The 20769-nt window shown below is 41.0% G+C and overlaps 2 protein-coding genes across 5 annotated transcripts; both read left to right on the top strand.

Annotated features, from left to right (window-relative positions):
* The first annotated feature begins 552 nt into the window (after positions 1-552).
* LOC306795930 (uncharacterized protein) lies at positions 553-5306 on the top strand. 4 transcript variants are annotated; one of them, XM_079294648.1, is made up of 10 exons: positions 553-658; positions 1223-1436; positions 2213-2397; positions 2539-2754; positions 3329-3686; positions 3939-4072; positions 4174-4413; positions 4504-4665; positions 4879-4968; positions 5079-5306. In XM_079294648.1, the coding sequence occupies exons 2-10, from the start codon at positions 1223-1225 to the stop codon at positions 5247-5249; spliced, it is 1770 nt and encodes a 589-aa protein (XP_079150774.1). In that variant the 5' UTR covers positions 553-658; the 3' UTR covers positions 5250-5306. The 4 variants fall into 4 exon arrangements, with proteins under 4 accessions (XP_079150774.1, XP_079150773.1, XP_079150775.1 ...); XM_079294647.1 differs by having other exon boundaries at positions 1223-1445; XM_079294649.1 differs by lacking the exon at positions 4879-4968 and having other exon boundaries at positions 1223-1445.
* A 3721-nt stretch (positions 5307-9027) lies between these two features.
* On the top strand, positions 9028-20391 carry pir (pirin; the record flags this gene model as incomplete). The annotated part of the gene is made up of 9 exons (XM_079282109.1): positions 9028-9120; positions 9214-9306; positions 13351-13431; positions 15032-15238; positions 16963-17047; positions 17638-17682; positions 19071-19153; positions 20101-20167; positions 20273-20391. The coding sequence occupies 9 exons, from the start codon at positions 9028-9030 to the stop codon at positions 20389-20391; spliced, it is 873 nt and encodes a 290-aa protein (XP_079138235.1).
* Positions 20392-20769: the final 378 nt, after the last annotated feature.

Below are 20769 nucleotides of genomic sequence, written 5' to 3'. Positions count from 1 at the left end.
ATCACACTCTTAAGTAAAAGTATGTATTATAAGCACAATGTACTTCAAGTATCAAGTACTGATTATGAGGTAAAATGTTCCCTATGTGTTTTACTATTATATATGATATATCTGCTGCATTAATGTGTATGTTGCATTTTACTGCTGTAGAGCTTTTTAACTGTTGGTTCGTTTAAGATCTTCACGTTTGTAGCGTTGCTGTCCTGTGGGAACCACAAAAAGAAAAACAGCCCCGTTTTCAGTTTTGTGACGATGCAGTTTCCAGCTGATCCAAGAGGCTTTTTAAGTTTATTTAGCTTAAGAAGTAGGAGAATTTTCTCAACGCATAAATAAAGACTTTAAGCAGTTCATCACAAACATTCAAAATCAACAGATTTTAACATTTTTCAGTGGTTCAGTGGAAGGTTGGGCGAATTTGAAAAGTTGAAGTAAAATAATCCTGGGATGAGTTGTGCTACTAAATTTATACAAGCAGACACACAAGCAAACACTGAAGCTATTTCCAGACCAGCTAAATCTGTAGGCGCTGAGGTGGATTGAGTTACATGAACAGCACGCGCGACTGTCGCAAAGATTTTGAGGTCTGCCACCGTTCAGTGCAGCACGTTTCCACCGTCTCAGAGGCTGGCACAAGGTTTGAGGATCCAAACTCAAGCAGGTATTGTGATGCACTGAACATAAACTGTACACAGTATATATCCTGCATGGGCTGAGAAAAGTTTCATCGTTGTAGCAGCTGAATCGAGTAACGCTGACCTCAGTGCATTTCACTTGGTTTAACAGTGTGCGGATGGGATGATAAGGTTTGAAGCACTTTAATTAACACACTATTTCAAATGATCAGACAAAGCTTTGTCACGATGTGTTGTTTGAAATGTGTAGTTTTGAGTTTTCGGAATAACTCATAGAGGGTGTTTATTTCTAGAAAATATGTCTGTGAAGAAAAAAGTAGAAAAGTAAATTGATTTTTGTGGCGTTCCCTTTCGAGGTGCAGTAAATATGTTTGAATGTGTTTGGATCTGAAATTGAATTTGAAATGGATACTGTACTAAACACTGGTGACACTATTCACTGTAGAAATGTCACCGCATAGCCTCAGCGTGACACACATGTGACATTTTAAGGAACTGACTCTGGCTTTGAAAGTACAAGTAACCATCCCACCCTTGTTTCTAACTACATCAGCACTGTCCTGTCTGTATTGTGTCTGTGTGTGTTTCAGATGGAGATACTCGATGTGTTGACAATAGGGGGTGGCCCTCATGCCATGACCCTCGCTAGCTTGCTATCCAACCCTGACCCTGATCCAAACTCAGACCCCGGACATGACTTACACCTCTCCCCCACCTCCTCGGACCCTCCAGGGCCTCAGACAAACCCAGAAACCTCCAACAACAAACGCTGCGGTGGCAGGAAGAAGAGGAGGGCGACAGCTGGTACCATGAGCTGGGTTTCACTCACTAAATCATATATATTCGATCTTTATAGAACTTTACAGTTTTGGCTTAGTATTGCACTTAGAGGGCAATCATTGGTCGATTAATCGACTATCATCAACTATTTTGACGATCGATTCATTGATTAAGTCAAACATTGCCAGGATCCAGTTTCTTATGCAATAAAAATCTTTATTTTGGGGTTTTTGACTGTTGGTGGGACAAAATTAGATATTTTGAAGACGTTGATTTGGGCTCTGGAAGATTCTGAAGGATATTTTTTCAGTGTTCTGTAAAAAAAAAAATGTATTTGCCAAACTATTCATGAATCAAATCATTGAGAAAAAAATTGGCAGATTAATCAATGATGAAAATAGTCATTATTGGCGTATACAGATGCAAAAGTCATTATTTCTACAGTTATTATCCAATAACCAGAAATTGTTATGCTATATCTTGATGTAGTAAGTCATCACTTCCTATTCGTTTCTATTAATTCTGACTGAATCTTGATTTGAGGATTTTGTATCAAAATATCTTGATGTATTAGGCCTATAGATGCCGACTGGCTGACCGGCTGTACTGTTGCTTTTCCTGGCAGGAATGAGTTTCAGCTTGATAATCAGACTTCATTCATTAAATAGAAAATGTTGTGGAACCGGAACATTAGGCACACAACAAATGAATGATCCTTTGTCACTGTTACTACGTCTTCATTTTGACATGTGACGTACTCACAGTTCAGTTATTTTGTTGTTTGTGATTCGTTTCTGCAGGCCTGACACTGGAGGAGCGACTAGCAAAGTCGACGGTATCAGAGAGGGTCGACTTTCCACCGATGAGTCTCCGAGTGGTGGATTGTTATGGAGCGTGGACCGCTCTGTGGGAGAGACAGTTCACAGCTCTGAACATCCCTCATCTGCGCTCACACACACTTGTGCACACAGACCCTCTCAATAAGGTAGAAACACAAACAACTTCCCCTGAAGTGGAAGCCACGAAAGTGCTTTTACAGTATGTAAATAAGCACGTGTGTGTGTGTGTGTGTGTGTGTGTGTGTGTGTGTGTGTGTGTGTGTGTGTGTGTGTGTGTTCTTCGTCAGACAGCCCTGCAGGAGTTTGTTTTAAAGTCTGATCGCTCTGCGGAGCTTCACAGTCTCCCAGACCAGGTTTACATTCTGGACGAAAACGCATTTTTCAACGACATGCGGCTCGGCAGGAAGGAGAGGAAACGTCTCAACATCACCACAACACTCAAGAAGAGTTTATCCTTCAGTCTGCCAGGGACCAAACTAAGTGTGGATTTCTTTAAAGATCAGGTTAGACACAGTATATTTGTGAGTGTGTTGCAATCTGAAGTCAAAGAAAGAACAGACAGACTTATATAATCACAAGCTTGCATTAAACTAAATATTATACGATACTCCTGGCGTTGCGTTACCTCCAAAATGACACATGACACTTTAAAGGTGCTTTATATGAGATTGGGAGCAATTCTGTTGCCTCTCAATGGCTCTCAACATGTCGACGGGTGAGCTGGCGGCTAGCAGCTAATAGTGCTGACAGTGCTTACCTTAAAGGGGGATCGGAGGGTCAAAGCTAGGAGGAACTCGGATAACAACACACTGAATAAGAGCGACTGCATTCTCTGCTCAGATAGACATTACTCCAATATATCTTTACACAGAAAACAGTTGTTTGCTGCTATAGTAATGCTCTGAATCCCGTATATTGCCCCTTTAAAAAGAAAAGAAATTATATATTCGTGACTCGTTTTTTTAAATGTATGTCTTCACTTACAGTAGATGGAAAAAACACTTGCACATTTGATCCATTAAGCAGCATGAGCACTGAAATCTGAGCATTTCTGAGTTGGTGAATCTGAACATACAGGTGGAGAGATACAACTTGGACAAAGTGCTGCTGAAGGGAACAGTGGAGCACATCACCCCTGTGATGGAGGACAGCGCTGACTGGTTAAAAGAGAGTGAAGCCATGAGAGTGACTGAAAGGAAGAGGGTGAAGTATTTTCGAGTCCAACTTCAAGAGGGCATCGTCCTTAAAGCCCGCCAGGTCGTTATGGCGACAGGTCCAACCCGCGCCCAGATGGCAAACATCCCTTCATGGGTGAAAAGCATTGCAGAGAGCTACCCAGAGGAGCGTTTGCAACACACAGTGCACCTCATGCACCAACTGCCGACTGCTCAAAAACGCAAAGACACAGATAGTCCGAGACAGAAAGAGACTCGAGGTAAGTCAGCTTTCCTCTGAGCATCATGTTACATCACAATAATACAGAAAAGCTCAGCAGGGAAACAATGTTCAAGCATTATTTTGAAGCTGAATGCCCTTTTACCAGTGTTTTGTTTTTTTTGCCATCATAATGAATACAACTTTGCTTTCACCTGAGGTTTCCGTGCTTCGGCACGCTTCAGTGGCTATTTGATCCCCCGTCCTCGACGCAACACTTTCCTTTACAAGTGCTGTTTGTGTGTGTGTGTAGACTCGTGTGTAGTGTGTGAGGCAGGGCAGAGAGTAATGGTAGTTGGTGGAGGTCTGACCAGCGCTCATGTCGTCTCAATTGCCCTGCAGCAAGGTGCCAGCCATGTGACATGGGTCATGAGGAAGCACCTCCAGGTCTAGTGACAGTGTGACGCTGCATGTAGACCAACCATGAATGTAGATGTACCCGTCGGCCTCCAGCACAAGGGCATCAGTCCTCATTGTTTCTCCTGCAGGTAAAGCAGTTTGATGTGGGCGACGTGGAGAGCCTGGTGGGCCGTTACTCGCACGTGGAGCACGGCATCAAGATGGATGGCCAAGCCTACCTGAGGCAGTTCTACAATGAACGGAGCCTCCACAAACGGCTGGCTATGATTCGCCAGGCGAGGAAAGGAGGCGCCGTCACCCCGGAGGCCTACGTCCACCTGCAGCCGTTCATCCTGAATGGACGGGTGGCCGTGAAGACGTACTGTCAGGTAGCGGTGCATGGGCGTCCCGCAGGGTGTAAGGTTGAGGGTGTGGTGGATGGAGGTTTTTTTTTACCTGAATCTCATGCGACTGTCCAGGTGAGTGACGCCAGCTGGTGCTACAGGAGCCAGGCCTGGAGTCTCTCACTCAGCACTGGGGACCACTGGACCGGAGATATGATCTGGCTCGCCACCGGCTGCAAACTTGATGTCAAACAGGACCCCTTGCTATCTGAGGTGATGAAGGAATTCCCCATTCAGGTGGGTCGGACATACACATGTTTTTATGTACATTGTCTATGTATGTTAATTAAGAAGTTAGGACAGGGGAACTCAACAAAAGTTGTGTTTTGTTTTTAAAAAAACCTTTAAAATTACCGGAGGGATGCAGAGATAAGAGCAATGGATTCATCTTTTATGATGTAACCTGAACAAGGCGACACTAACGGATGCATTGGTTGTCCCTCCATGAAGGTGATAGATGGCTGGCCGTGCATATCAGAGAGCTTACAGTGGGCAGCAGGGTGCCCCTTCTACCTGATGGGGCAGTATACAGCTCTTCAGGCAGGTCTTATACAGAGCGTTTTGGTGGGCACAAAATAGGTCTCAACAACAATTTTTTGTTTCACAGAGTCCGTGTCGCTTATGTTCCCCCCCCCCACACACACACATAGGTTGGACCTCATGCGGTCAACCTGGCCGGGGGACAGGCTGCCAGCATACGAATAGCGAAGGACATCATGCGCCGTCAGCAACAGGACAATGCGGAGGCTTCTGAACTGAGTGGGGAGAAATCTAAAACCGAAGAATATATTCAACAGATGCAAGGCCTTCTATGGCTTTAATGTTACCTGGCATTCTTGTTGACTGATGGGCCTATGTGGCCTTGATTAAATGGATTGGACTCAAATAAATGCTGTGAAACTGACTTTTTTGAGGGGGAACTATAAGAACTATTATATCCTAAATCTAATACAGATTTGTGTTCTTCTTTAAGGGCCCAATCAGTCGTTTTTAAACATGAATTGTACGTTCACAACACTTCAATGACAGGACTTGGATGAAAAACCTGTTTTACATCACTGTTTACAACATGGCTGATTTAAGTGTGGTAGGGTTAGCTGACCCAGGTCAGTCCACCTGAGGTGAGCCTGATAGTATTCCAATAGACAACAGGTGTAGCTCATTCATGCTCCTCTATAAATCAGGTAAACACTCAGGCTGTAAAGACACTTTCCCCTCACTCCTGTGGTGAGTTGATTTGAGCTGCTTTTGTTTTTTATTTGTATTGGTGTCTTGTGTGTGGCTTGGAGGGTTGACTGTTTTAATGTATCGGCCAGATTTTCTCTTGATTACCAGCACACTTCCTGGATTGTGGTGGCTGATGATAAAGAGATGAATGCCTGTTCCTGCTGATTGAACCCCTTCTGTGACTGTCCGTGTATTGCTCACTCTGTGGTTTTGGTCATTGTGTAATTTTCTTTTCTTTCAGTGCTGACTGTTGTGCATAGTTTCTATCTGTATGCATGTCTGTCAGTTTTGAGGTGGATTCTTCTTCATGGTAGTGAATGTTTATAATTCCCATCTACCGCTGCTCAAGGCCAGAACTTGAACAAGGAAGTGGGGGTCAGAAGCCTAGTACGGCCTAGTACGCAGAGTAAAAACTCTTTCCATTACGCTGTTAATTATGTCAGTAAGTAAGTACAATTTATTCATAAAGCGCTTTTTACAGACATAAGTCAAAAAGTGCTTAACAGAATTACAAACGTAAAAATTACAAGTTATAAGTTAAGTTGACTGGCAGCGTAAGACCTGTGGACTTTGGGTCCCATTAAGATTGTGGATTGTGTTTTTATATATTTTTTAAATAGAAACTTAAGTTATTCTAATGCCCTTTACTCCATAGCTTGCATCTCTTTTCACACTGCGGGAATGTCTTTAACCACGCCTCCTGACTTCCGCATTGTAGCCAAGGATAATTAAAAGAAATGGCACATGTCACATAGGGCTACAATACTTGCGCACGAGCGTAACCAAAAAGTTCTGTAAGGTGGAGCGCAACCCAAGAGACCCTGAGTAAACACATCATTTATGTATCGCGCCTTCGGCTGTAACCCTCTCAAACAGCATTCACATCTCATAGCAGGCAGGATTTAATTAATGAAACCCACATCAATGAATTGATGTGGGTACCAGCACATAGAGGAGTGAAAGGAAACGAAAGGGCAGATAAACTAGTAAAACAAGCATTAGGAAGTCAGCACAAGGCAGACATTTTACTCAGCAAAGCAGAAGCTAAATCAATAATCAAAATAAATATTATTAAGGAATGGCAGCATAGTTGGGATATAGGAGACACAGGGAGACATCTTTATGCAGTTCAGAAAGAAGTTGGAAAAGGGAGACCATCCAGAAGAAACACCATAGAAGAAAACATATTAACCAGACTGAGGATTGGGCACACAAGGCTGAACAATGCAACTAATAAATAAACACCCAACAGGACTATGTGAGCACTGCCAAATATCAGAAATTGTAGAACATGTCATTTGTCATTGTCAGGAATTTTCACTTGAGCGAGACAGGTTGAAGAGGAGGATGGGAGTGGAGGAAATACATCTAAAAGATGCATTAACTTTGGGGGCAAGAAACTGACAAGACTTGAAAGATACAGGATTGAGCAAAATAATTTCAGTGTCTGAAATGGAGAACTCTTTTTTGTTTTGTTTTTTGTTTTATTTTAGTTTGGGTTAGGTTTTGTAAGGGGATAAGTTATCGGATCCACACTCCATTATAGTAGGTGGCGGTAATGCACCATTCACTGGATGCCATCCGCCATAAAATCAAAAAGAAGAAGAACCCTCTCAAATTCCAGCTCCACTTACACTGCGCATGTGTGAAACCCCATAGCTCAAGACGTATCAATACGCCTACCTGAGCAGGTGAACGGGGCTGCAGTCCGACGGTCAACTCAGCGGTCATTCTAATGGCGACATAAACATTGTAAAACAGAACAGCGTCGTGACTGCTTTTATTTGAGGTAGGTGGGTTTGTTGACAATGCGGTTTACCGTTGAACTGAATGTTGAACACGGGAGTGATTCGTGCCGGCCGGTACTCGGTACCTCTACCGCTAATTGACTCCGTGTCTGTAAGCAGTGGGAAGACGGGACGAGGGTGAGGAAGGAATCAAAACTCTGAAGGATAAGAACCTCTCGGAGAGCATGAGAGATGTCCGATGGCTCATGGCAATGAAAAGACTCGCTGTAAGAGCCACTGTGTCATGGAGCTGTTATGTCGCCACGAAAAAAATGTCCCATGATGCACTGTAACGAGGACGAAACACAAAATCACCTGTTCATAGACCGCTACAGAGCGCAGCAGGTCTGGGCTTCACTTCAAGGCCTCGTCTTCAATGTGAACTATAAATCTGTGATGTTTGATGAGAAGATGTCTGTTAAACAAAGAGAACTTTACCAGCTCATTGTCAGCATCACATGTTTCAAAATATGGAAAAGCAGATGTGTGATGGTAATAAAACAGACTGTCATGGACGGCAACACGGTGGTGACACATGTAAGTTAGTCACTGAACTCAGGAGGACTATTGATAAGAGCCAGTCCCTCCCGTGGCATTTGTTGGACTTTTGACAGCACTTTTCTTGTATCTGTCTTTGTGTTCTTATGTTTGTTCTTATGTTTGTGAACCATGTATGTATTTGTGAAAACTGTAGATTTGATATAAATTAAATAGAATTTTCTAAAAATAAAAAAAGGAAGACTGGACACCAGCTGCCTGCCAACCCACATGACAGAACCTGTCACGATTGCATTTCAACAGTAAAACGCATCCTTAAACGTTACAACAACAGTTGGGTGGGGTATTTGTGCTGCACGCGGTGTCGGAATAATTGGAAAATGAACTACCGATTTTGCAAATTGACGTGAACGCCCCCTCAAACCGGAAGAAATGAAAGCTGTAGTAGCTGACTGATATCGAATGAACATGGGCCTGTAATGAATAGTTCTTCATTTGGCACTGTGCAGTTTTGAGAAAATATAAGGATGCATGCATGCACTTGGAGCGGGGATCGTCCGGGACAGAGGTGATGATGGGAATTCATTTGGGAAAGTTGTGAGACGAAGCCGTTTGCGGCAGCAGTGAGATGACGATCAGATCAGCTGACGCACTCGCAGCTGTGAGCCTCCTCATATGCTAGGAAGAGTATTTTTGAAACCGGGAAGTCCCTGTGATTGCTCGACATCTCGGTTATTTGTCATGTTGCATTGCACTATTTGATTTGGGAATTTTCCCATTAAAGGTTTGCATTTTATTCTTTTTAGAAGATATACTTTTTACTTGTCAAAAACAGCAATTTCAAATGATACTCTTTACTCTGGTGTTGAATATTTAAAGACATTTGATTGTCAGACAAGTTGTTTAGCTTTTTTAAATCTCACTGTACACAAGAAAAACACAACATGGATTTGTTGCTTCAAAACAAACTATTTTTCATTATGTCCATGATTACCTTATTTTATTGTCTCGTTAATAAAAACGTACTATATGTTATTATCAAGTATGTTTTATTGTTCTGCAGTGACTAGTGAATCCTACCAGCACAATGAATGTGAGGAAGGTGGAAAGGACAGTTCTCAGTGTGGAACAGTTGGAGGGAGTTGGCGCTCATGTCCGGAGGAGCATCGGTAGAAAGGAGGTCAGCGTCTCAGAGTTAATGGAGATCGACAGCAAATCGTTTTTTCTTTACAAAAAACAAATTCATGCAATACCATAAATATTTAATTTCCAGCTGAGAAACCTCGATCCTTTACTGATGCTGGATGAGTTCAGAGTGAGCAAGCCGGCAGGTTTTCCAGACCATCCTCACAGAGGATTTGAGACCGTAAGAATGATTATGTTTACAATTTAATGATTCAATTACATTTTAGGCGTTTCAATCTATTTAGTGTAGATATGATGACAAGTTGGGGTTTATTCACCTGACTGAACAGTTTCTGTGGTGGCCGATTACATCACATCATCATTATTAACACTTTTTTCAAAATACCACATTTTTGTTTAGATGATACCGAAATTTACCAGAGATTATACACCCTAAAACAAAGTGACCATTAATTATAATAAAAAAAATATGGCAACAAAGTGACACCTAATATAATTGAATAGATTTTAAGTTCTACAAATTTGATTAAAAAATATTTAATAAATCTAAACAAAAATAAGTATATCCAGATCAATTTCTCAAGCAAAACTGATTTATATTTATTAAGAATCTGAGCAAAAGTCATTTTAATTTACTCAATATCTGGATGAACTTGATTTGTATTTACTGATTATTTGAGTGAAATTAATATAAGCTTACTAAATATCTGGATAAATGTGATTTGGATTCACTTAATACAATAAATTGTATCAACTCATATTTTAGCAAGTTTTTGCTTAATTCGACACATTTCCATTGCTATTCTTAAAACTTAATTATTTAAATATAAGTTTCAGTCAGTTCCACAAGACATTGAATCTATTCAATAATATTAATTGTCGCCATCATTTTTCTAAGTAATCAACTCAACATCATGACTTCTTGGGGCAGGATAATTGGTCAAATGAAATTGGCTGGTATCTTAAAAGGGCACTTTACACAGTATTGTTGGGAAAATAACATGAAATTACAACATTGAGCCGACCACTTCTGCAGTCCTTGCTACGTTTTTAGTAGAATCAAAGACAATGCAGACTGACTGACTTTGATTCACTTCATTTTGATTTACAGCGCAGTACAGTTGGCGTGTTTTGTAGCTGAAAGAGGGAAAAACTATATGTTCAACTGCAGCAGCAACTTGGTTATAAACTGTTTTATACCTAATAATAGTTAAACATGACTTACCTTTGGGAGAAGAGCAGCCCCCCGTCCCTGATGGTGGCAGACGATTGACGTGTAAGCTGATTAAAATCAAAGACTTCTCAATTAGTAAAATAAATGTTCTGCATCATTTATGTTCCTGGTGGAATACAATTAGATTGTATTTAGAGATTTGCAGTTTATTAATACAATGACATTTTTTGTATTCAACTCAATTGAAATCAAAACTACACATAGCCTTTTTTATTATGTATAGGTTACTATTTTTTATTTAAATATTAATTAAGGCCAATCACAGATTTTACAGTGTAAAGACCCTTGTGGTTATTTTGTGATATTGTGCTAAATAAATACAAATGTATTTGACATGATTTATCAGGTCCAGCTTCTCATCTGTGAGAATGTGCTGCTCTTCTTTGTCTCATGTGATGATATACACTGAATACATATGGTTTTAGGATTATTTTGATACTTCATGAATCAATAATCGGCAGATTAATCGTTAATTACAATTACAAAAAAACTGTCTTGACATAATATTATTTGTAAAATATACAATCTTTCATCGCCACACATTAATGGGTGAAACAGAATTTTCCATATTCCAGTGCAAAGTGGCAAAATCAGAATGTTTTCAACCTCATTCTTTTTATGTCAAGACTTGGCACATGATATTACTCGCCACAAATGATCTAACTACAGTAGTACTTTCCTGACCATAAAAAGTACAATTCCCCACTAATACCTCAAAACCATATAAAGGTGCTGAGCTGGCAAATAACTAACAAAAGATAACTGAAGCACATGACCAACAGGTTTCACTGAGGGGTGAAATTCGTACTTTGATCACAAGATGGCGACAGCAGGACAGTATGCAGACCGCTACAGCATCACTCTGCCTTCCCCACATGTTGATTTAGGGTAATGGTATTAAAAAGAGCCAGAGATATAATATCTGCTGGTTCTGTTTAGTTTGCATGAGCTCAAGTTGAGCCCAGAAAGTTTTGTTTCACAAATTCCCATCATGGCCACTCACTAAAACGCCCCCTGTTCTGAAAGAGGAATTGTCCCGCCTTCTGATGCATCTTTGTTTTATTATTTTTGGCATTTGAAATGAATGTATTCTGTCTCCATCAAAGTTACTGACAAGTTTACTGTCCCACTTTGTCTGAACACAGAGGTCAAAAAATGTGATCACAATACTGCAGTATAGCCTCTTGGATATACATATTAAAATATAAGCTCTAATTTACATTTTTAATGCAGTATTTCACTCCAGTCTACGATAATTTTAACAAAGTAGACGTTGCTTCTGTGTTGACACAAGCATATTTAAAACCTACTCATTCAGGACAGTTTGGAATCTACAGCTGCCCCTCTGTTTAATTCCCACCCTTCCTTCCTTGCATTTTGTCATTTATTTGAAATTAATTATCGCTTATTTAATTAACAGATGTAACTAATGTCAAGATGACAATTGAAACAACTTAAATTCGTTTTTTTTTTGGGACTGTTTGCCGGAGAAATTAAACTATTTTAAGATATCATTTGAGCTTCAGTGTGATGGAAAGTTGGCATCACCGTTTGCACTTGACGGACTCATTGGTCAATTTAAAAACTGAATGATTTACAAATAAAGTTACAGCTATTTTGAGTAAAACTTCAATATTTTTCCCCAACCTTTTCAATATCTAATGTTTAAACTCTGGTTTTAACAGATTTATTTGGATCAACTTTACTTTAAACTGCACTAAATACTGCATGTAGGGATGAACCCACAGAGAAATATCAGCCAAACCTGCTGTTTCCTTGCAGCTCCGCCAAGAGTTTTAGCACCTAGCGGCTCTCTTGCCCTCAACTCTACTGTTTTGATTCATTCACTGGCAGCTATTTTCAGCCCAAATACTCTTAATACATTACCAGTACACTACCTGCCCAGCACCAAAAAGCAGAAAGACTCAGAGAACAGCTGGTGAACACAGTGGAGCTTTTAGCAGCTACATCACATGGACAAACACGACTCCAAATGAATAACAGCGTTGCTCCTGGTTTGTTTTCCTGCTCTAATGGCCAAATACATTTTTGCTGCTTTTAGGAAAATGACATTTGAGCATGGGTCTGGACAGTAAATGGTCACAGAATATATGCAGTAAGTGTCGTATGGACTAATTACTTCGTTTTTCATTACAATGCATCTTTAGAAATGGACAGCCTTTTTTACTCTTGCCTGCACTTACCTGCTTTCAGCTCTGCATCTATAAAGTGGGAGAATGTCTGATTGAATTCACTTTTCAAGGAATGGAACATATAGTTTACTCTTAAGGCTGAACCACTTGGTGATTGGCCTGTTTTTAAAATGCTTTCATGAATAAATGTATCACTTTGTTTGCTGTTGCATATTGAATTCACCACAAGCTTGTCATGTTTTCTGTTTTTTATTATGTAACTCTGCGTTAGCAATCATACTTCGGCCACATTGAGGAATTTGTCAAGATGCATCTTTAAGGTCAAACTTTAACAAACCCAGATATTGTCCTCGGATGGACGTTCCTCCCAAGAGTATTTGAGTTGGCAGATGCAACTTAAATCTCCTGGTGCGGGTGGGCCGACTAGGCTACACTCCCAGCATGCCTTTCAGCAGGTGTGTTTGCTCGCACTCGCATGACTTTTGAAATCACACAGCTGTGGAGACAGATCACAGGCAGCTCACTGCAGGGACCCAAACCTTCCTCCCTTACACAGATGTTCACCTTTGAACCCGTGACCCATCACTCAGCACTTCTCTTCCTGTCCAGTCTGACCACTGGGCCCGGGAAATGAGCGCACACGCGCTTTTAGTGTCGAAGTAGCACTCGTGTATAGGCTCATGGACTGACTTAATTAAACCTGGAACGTTATATTTCACTGAATGCAAAGTCATCACTTGATGTCAAAGAAGTGGTCAAAATAAGGCTTAAACAAGATGAAATGCATTGCAAAAATGCCCCAGTTCTCTAAATTTTGTTTTGAAATATAACTTAAGTCATCTATATGAGGTCTACATGTGTGTCTTTATTCAAACAGGTAACCTATGTTTTAGAGGGGATCATAGCCCATGAAGACTTCTGTGGACATTCGGGGCGACTGGAAGCTGGAGATCTGCAAGTAATGCTTTCTTCTTCTTTTTTTTCTTGCCGAGAGTTTGATGAATAGATTAACATCGCTCTAATGTTTGTGCAGTACATATTAAGCTACAGACTATTAGCTTAGCTTAGCAACACCAGCTAGGCTGATGAATTCCTACCAGCACACCTGTAAATATCGCCAATCAAGTTTGTTTAATTTGTACAAAAAGTGTAAAAGTAAATATAATTAGTTGGACGCATTGATGCTGATTGCCTACAAGACTCCTGGAAGTTGACTGTAAGGCCAAAACATGTTATTTAGAGCGCTAGCTGTTTCCACTCTTTGTGCTAAGATAAGCTAACCAGCGGCTGACTGGAGCGTCATATTTAACATGCAGACATGAGATGGGATCAATCTAACTATGCAAGAAAGCAAATAAGCGTATTTTGCAAAATGTCAAACTATTCCTTTTAACTTTGCCACGAATAAAATAGCTAAATAGAGAAATAAAATGAACATTTTCTTTTTAGATCTTAGATGTGTATTATCCAACCGTGTGCTCATTATCAGTCGAACCCTCCTAATAGTAAACCAGAAGCAGTCAGTTCTCGTTATTTACGTGAATGAAACTGCAAGAGCAGAGAGACTCAAGCCGATTGGCATATGCATTGTAATGTTGTGCACTCCCTCTAATTGGATATCGTGCCCTGTGGGTTGTTTCCTGTGTTTTTAATGGAGTAAAGTTACACACAGGCTGCTGACTCGGCTTCAATCTGCAGCAGAGGTTCAGTCGGTTCAGCTGAGTTTGCTGTAACCCACCATGTGCACCATACGTAGCCCCGGATAGGACGTCATGCTGGAGCTGCAGATGCTCAAGCAGCTGCCTGCCTGTGCTTTAGGGAAAGCTCCAACACTCTCAGAACAAAGCAGAAAAGAAAGCAGTGAAGACGGAAAGCCAACAGAAAATGTTCAAGTTTCAATAAATGTGACATCTTTATGTATCTAACGCTCTTTATCAGGGCTTTATGTACCCAAACTGGCAGCTTAAGTTGGACTGCACATCAGTTTTATCACAAAATGTTTTGGATTTAATTTGAATCCCACAGCCATGTAATTTTAAACGCCGCACATATCTGTGCTGCCTTTGTTTTCGGGTTTATTTTACCAAACCACATAATGAATAGGCACGGATGAATACTCGAACATCAGCTGCTTTAGCTTTGAGAGAAGATTTACAGCTGGACTAAAGCAGAAGAAGCTGTTGAACGAAACTTATTTTCATGCAGTTTGTTTTAAATCGCTACCTGAAACCAGCTCACACGTTTAAGAATGTATTTATGATGTTATATTCAGAAGCCTATTGGATGAATATATCTGTATTTGACTGAAAATCACTTTGGAGTCCAAACTGGTGTTTTTGCATCATCTAGCATAATATGTATAATACTGCTGGAAAGTTTTTTTTTTTTTTTAAAAGGTTAACGTGATTATGTTTATAGAAGGGTGGATCAGCCAACTAACCGGCATTGCCTCGCCGCATGCACGGCTAATAAAACCCTTCTACCTCTGGTTCTTATACAAAAACAATTGTGCGTATTGTGTCTGTCGTATATTTGAAATATGACTCAATGTCCACCAGTGGATGACTGCAGGACAGGGGGTGGTCCATGCTGAGATGCCCGTGTCAGAGGAGCCCGTGGTGGGCTTACAGCTGTGGGTGAACCTGCCAATTCGAGACAAGATGGTGGAACCGGCATACCAGGAGCTTAAAGGCTCAGAGATCCCCAAACCCAGCCAGGGAGGAGTTACAGTCGCTGTGATATCTGGAGAAGCTTTAGGAGCAAAGGTGTGTGTGTTCATAATTCACCCGCAGGGTTGTGATGTCACTGCAGCATCATTAAATCAAGCCACAGAGAGAAGAGAGCTTTGAAAATGATTATCATGTTTATTTTCCTGCTCGCCGTTGAACTCATCTTGATCGTGCATTTGGTGGATGCTCGAGGCAAAAAGGAAACAATGACGTGTGTGTGAACTTGTATTACACTTGTGAATGTTAGAAGTAGTAGAGACTGAAGTGAGAGCTGATGATGAATTTAGGCCTAAAGAGGCTGAGAGTGAGTAAAGTATGGTTTGAATTTTGTGTCACTGCAGGGCATGAGAGACTGGTCCAGCATTAAAACTGCTGGGCTTAACAGAGGTCGTTGAACACAAGTAGCCGCCTCCTCTAAAAGTCTTACTTTAGTTATTGTACTCTTTCTAAAGTTAGTTTTTTTGTTTTATTTTAAACTGATTTTACTGTGTTTTTAAAGCTTCTGTATGTAGGATTAACCTGGGGACTTTGGCAAGTTCCAGCAGGAAGTCATTGCATAACGTTACCCGTTTTCAGCAGGATTGTGTCATTAATATATTTAGTTTTTTTTGGCCTCTCGAGGGAAGCCGAAACAATTTGTGAACACAGCATATCATCATCTTTTAAGTTGACAAGGCAAACTTTTTTGCAAGCAGCTGTTTATTTAGACATCCAGCAGTTATGGAACAACATCATCATTCATGTGGCTTTGTGGCCACCTGATGGGAGTCCAATATTCACTCTTTTAGCTCGGTTTTGGTCTCCACCAACTTCTGAGAGAAATATCTCAACGCTCCACTTTGTTCACCAGCTAGTCTGTAATTGTGGCTGTCTGCTGTTCGATGCAGGTAGTGCAGTGTGATTTAAGAGCCATTTGAGCAAGAAAAGCTGCCTGCTATGGCCGAAAAAACCCAGTGAGAGTGAAGCTAAAGTTGCGGGTGATAATTCTCTGTGGCGTCATCACTGCGCGCGACCCATTTCACTGTCTCATTGTCATTTGATAGTGTTTGAGACGATATTATAAAAAACTGGCTGATGTAATGTATTTTGATGCAGCTATTGTCACTGCTGTGATCTGTTGTTGTCCTGTCATGTGTTGATGCTATTTGAGCCTGTGACAGTGAGACCTAGCCAACAAAGATTTGAATCGTGTGTCTTTCCAAAATGTGACTAGTTATTTACATGTCAAGTAACTTGCCCTAAACTGCTTAGTTGTGCTAAGTCCCTAAAAATACTGTCCTGTATTTATTGTATTTTAATAGATGGCCACAGTAAAACAGGAACTAACTCTTGTAAAATGCAGGTTTCATTTCCTTAACTTTGCTCACTTTCTCAAGCTTGTTTCCTATTTGCAAAGTCTCAATGCTGAGTTTCTTAAAGGTCATCTCATACATTTCACTCACGATATCAATACAAAACAAACATTGATATACAAAGCTGACTAGTTTAAGCCATGGAACTACTCATAGGCTGTGTGCTTTTGTATTTGAAAAACCCTGTGATTCTTGGTAGGTTGTGGATTATGTGGGTAGCAACAAAACAACTTAAACGTATTGTTCCCAACCCATTTGAACAGCAGTGCAGAGGGGTCTCAAGTCGTAAACAAATGAGCGTGACCGTCACTGGCTCCACTATTTAAAAGATAGAATGAGTGTGTTATACAACTGATTTCAAGCGTGTGTGTGTTGGAGAAAGTAAGCGTGTTTTTTTCCCTCTTACAGTCTAAGGTCTACACAAGGACACCGACCTTGTACCTGGACTTCGTGCTGCAGACCGGTGCCCTGCATGTGCAGCCAGTGCCCTCAGGTAGGAGATTTTTAAATGCAGCAGTGTGTCTCTATAGAGGCTTTGTTAATAACCAAAATGCCTGCAAGTGCTCTGTAAGGACGCTTGCACAACCGCATCGCATGGTTCTCATGTTGTGGTTACTGAGGACAAGTGTCCTTGCCATGAGACGGCCCTGTTTACCGCACACGTTATTGAATATTGTCCCCTTCCAGGAAACTGAATGACTGACAACATGGAAATGTAAAACCTTTTTTCTTATAAGATTAGTTTTTTGGTGAAATCTGACTTTTTAAAATCAAGTAGAAAATGGCAGAAAGACAGTTAGCTAGTTGGCTAGCGGGTGGACATAGTGGAGCATTAAGCAGCTAATGAGCAACACATTTTCCTCAGGGGAAGGTAGAAACCAACAGCAGCACTGTGGTAATGTTCCTCCATAGCTGCTGGGTGTGTCAATACGTTTAAAGATGTCAATTATTGTGCTCACAACTTGTTTCTGCTCCCTGCAAGTGGCCAACACTTCAATTGCAGGTTTCAGAGCAGAGAAATGGTTGACCAAAAACCTTTTTACACAAATACTTTAAAATGAATGCTGTGTTTGCGTTTCACAGGATGGACTACATTCATCTACACACTATCAGGATCCGTTCATGTCGGTGAGTTTTGTCTGGTTCATGTTCTCCCCAAAAGTCCCACTGTACACTCTGTTCATTTTAGATTTGCAGCATTAAGAGATTTCTCTTATTTTCTTTTATTGTCTCAGATAGTCCAGTACAGATTATTAGTGATTTCTCCTCCTGTATTGTACTACCATTATTTTGCTAGTTGGGTATGTGTGCTCTTTTCAGTCTGTTTGATCACTCCTTCACCTTCCTCCCTGCTCTTCCTGCTGCCATATCTGCGTTACAAATATGTGTGTGATCTCCGTCCAATCGCAACTTCCCTACTACGCCCAGCCAAAGGAACCATGTGTTCCACTTTAAAGCCTGACGGATTCATACTGTAGACCGCTCCACTGACGTCAGAATGCAACATCACTGGAAAAAAGTTAGCGTGCTACTGTGCATAAAATACAACCATCTTAGAGTTTGGCTTCATATCAATCACCTTACTCACACGTTATAACTACGCCCCGTTGTATCACTAATGCTGTTTGACGTTCTACTGTGAAGTACTGCATGTCCTGCCTAATGGTCGACATTGTGTCATCAGGGAATTCCCCTCGCATGAGAAAGAACCTCATATTCAGAGGCTTTCTTGGTTTGTTGAAACCTCTTTTCAGTCACGATTGTTAATATATTTTTTCATAACATTTCATTATGATTTGAGTACTCGTCGTTGCACTGCAGGATCTCTCTCAGACTGGTCGTAATTGCCGGCAGATGTTTTAATGACAAGAAAGGATGAAATTGGCTGCGGAGATTAAATCTCCAACTTTTAATGTAATCCGGCCAAAATCAGGACCAGCTGGCTGTGATGAATGCATCGACCGCAAGTGGAAGTGTCTGGCTTTCTTAGCGTCTAGCGTCGGCCCTGTGTGCGTCACCGCGTGCAAACGAAGCGGGTCAAAATGTCTGAAACATGCAGGCGCCTGGCCCTGTACTCCTATTTAACTCACAGAGGTTTTGTTTGGGAAACTACTACTAATTTGTTTTTTTTCGAAACTCATCAAAAAGATCTCACCAAAGACCACAAACCTCATCAATCCTCTTAAATAAGATCTTTATTCATGTGTCACAGATTTCACAGTAATAATGTGCAGTGTTGTGTTTGCATTGTTTTCAGCCAGGGGAACTTAAGTGGTGGGTTTGTACTTTATTGATGGTAATTAATGTCATGATGAAGGACAAATAAAGACGTCCGTGTATTGTATGACAATCATGAGACAGAAGTCCCACTGAACGGTATGGTTGTCCTGTTTAAATGTAGGTGATACAAATATGAGTGGTGTCAGATTTCAGTGGAAACTGAAAACAGTGTTTTAGATAAAGATCTCCAGTGTTGCCTGAAGGAGTAAACTGATTGTCCTGTCCTGGTTTTCAAGGCCCAGATGAAGAGCAGCAGAAGGTGGAGCCTCATCACACCGTAGTGTTTGGAGACGGCGACTGCGTCAAAGCAGAAAATAAGGTGAGAAACTGCCGTTCGCTGTATCGAAACCAGTGGCAGCCGATCTTTTTCCCAAAACGGTGAAAATACTCTGTTCAGTTAGGATTTGATGACTCACTCTTCATCCCCTGTGGGCCACAACGAGCCTCATTGTTTCCGTTTCTTGCAAACATGCTGAGCTTCCACCCTCTTCGTTAGCTTCTCCCTTCACAGAAATGTGCCACGTCATTTCTGGTCTCCCTGGTTCTCTTTCGCCTGAAGGAGTCCATCTCTGCTCAACCGTTGGCATGCAATCTGCCTCCATTTGAAGCGGGTGGTGCGTCTATGTCGCCCCTACGTTATTTTACTGATGTTCATGCCTTTTTGTTTTTTCTGTTCCAAGATTTTAAATATCCTTCATAACCTTCTCTGGTTTGATTCCACCATTCAGGACATGCATTAATGCCCTTTTTAAGGGGGGGGGGGCGGCGGTCTTTGAAAGGTCAATGCCTAAAAACACTGTCAAGGAGTTCCCCAAGACTGAGAAACCCAATAGAATTGTTTGAACATTACCAGTTTTTTTATTTGCTTTGCGAGATTAATTGTCAGAACACTGTTTGTTTTATTGCTCCCAAGTCAATCGGCTTCATTCCGCTTTTATTCAGCTGGTTTTGATGCACCACTGTGGTTCCCAACCTTTGTTGTGAGGAGTTCAATCAAAAAGGGTGTTTTTTGTTTTTTTCTTCTCTAATTGCTTGATATGAATGTTTTGAGACGCCCCTTTGAGGGGAAATATTTTGTATTTCACAAGGAAAAATATTTAACTTTTATGTGACACACATGTTATTTTTCTTTATTCACCTTGTGACCGTACAGATTTTCTTGGGACCTATCGTGGGGTCCAGATCATTTATTTAAAAATTACAAATGAAAGTGTCCACGTCACACAAAGACAATGAGGACATCAAGGCTTCTGATTTCCTCCTCAGGGCTCTGAAGATTCCCATTTTGTGCTGATCGCTGGAGAACCAATCAAAGAGCCTGTGGTACAACAGGGTACGTTCATGTGTTATTCCCTCTGAGTTGGGAACAAATCATTGCACACAATACAGAACTTAATCTGTACCTGTAATGTGACACTTACCCGTGTGTTTCCTTCAGGTCCATTTGTAATGACCACAGAGGAGGAAATCAAACAGGCTGTCAGTGACTTCAAGACTGCCAAAAATGGCTTTGAAAGGGCCAAAAACTGGAGGTCAAAGATCAGAAACTCTTTCTGAACACTTTGCACTCTCTTACTATGTCCAAATGCTTCGTGCCTTGTTTGCACAGTAGTAGGAAAAATGTGCTTCTAACTGCTCTCCACCCACCTTGTTAAATCTAAGCTGTATTCAATTTTCCTTCTGCTGTTTGAAATAAGGAAGTTAGGATTTTATTGTCATCGACATTTTTACACATACACAAAATTTGACTTCTGCATTTGACCCATCCCTGTATATAGGGAGCAGTGGGCTGCCATTGATCGGCGCCCGGGGAGCCGGGGGGTTCAGTGTATTGCTCAGGTACACTTTGACACGTCCCAGTCGGGGATCGAACCTAAAGCCACATACTGAAGCATATCCTTCTTTATGGTCCATTTCACTCTAAATGGGACCACA

The sequence above is a fragment of the Melanostigma gelatinosum genome (assembly GCF_949748355.1).
Source record: "Melanostigma gelatinosum genome assembly, chromosome: 2".
In the NCBI taxonomy this organism is placed as follows: Eukaryota; Metazoa; Chordata; class Actinopteri; order Perciformes; family Zoarcidae; genus Melanostigma; species Melanostigma gelatinosum.
The sequence above is the reverse complement of the archived record's forward strand: the minus strand, read 5'-3'. Positions and strand labels throughout refer to the sequence as shown.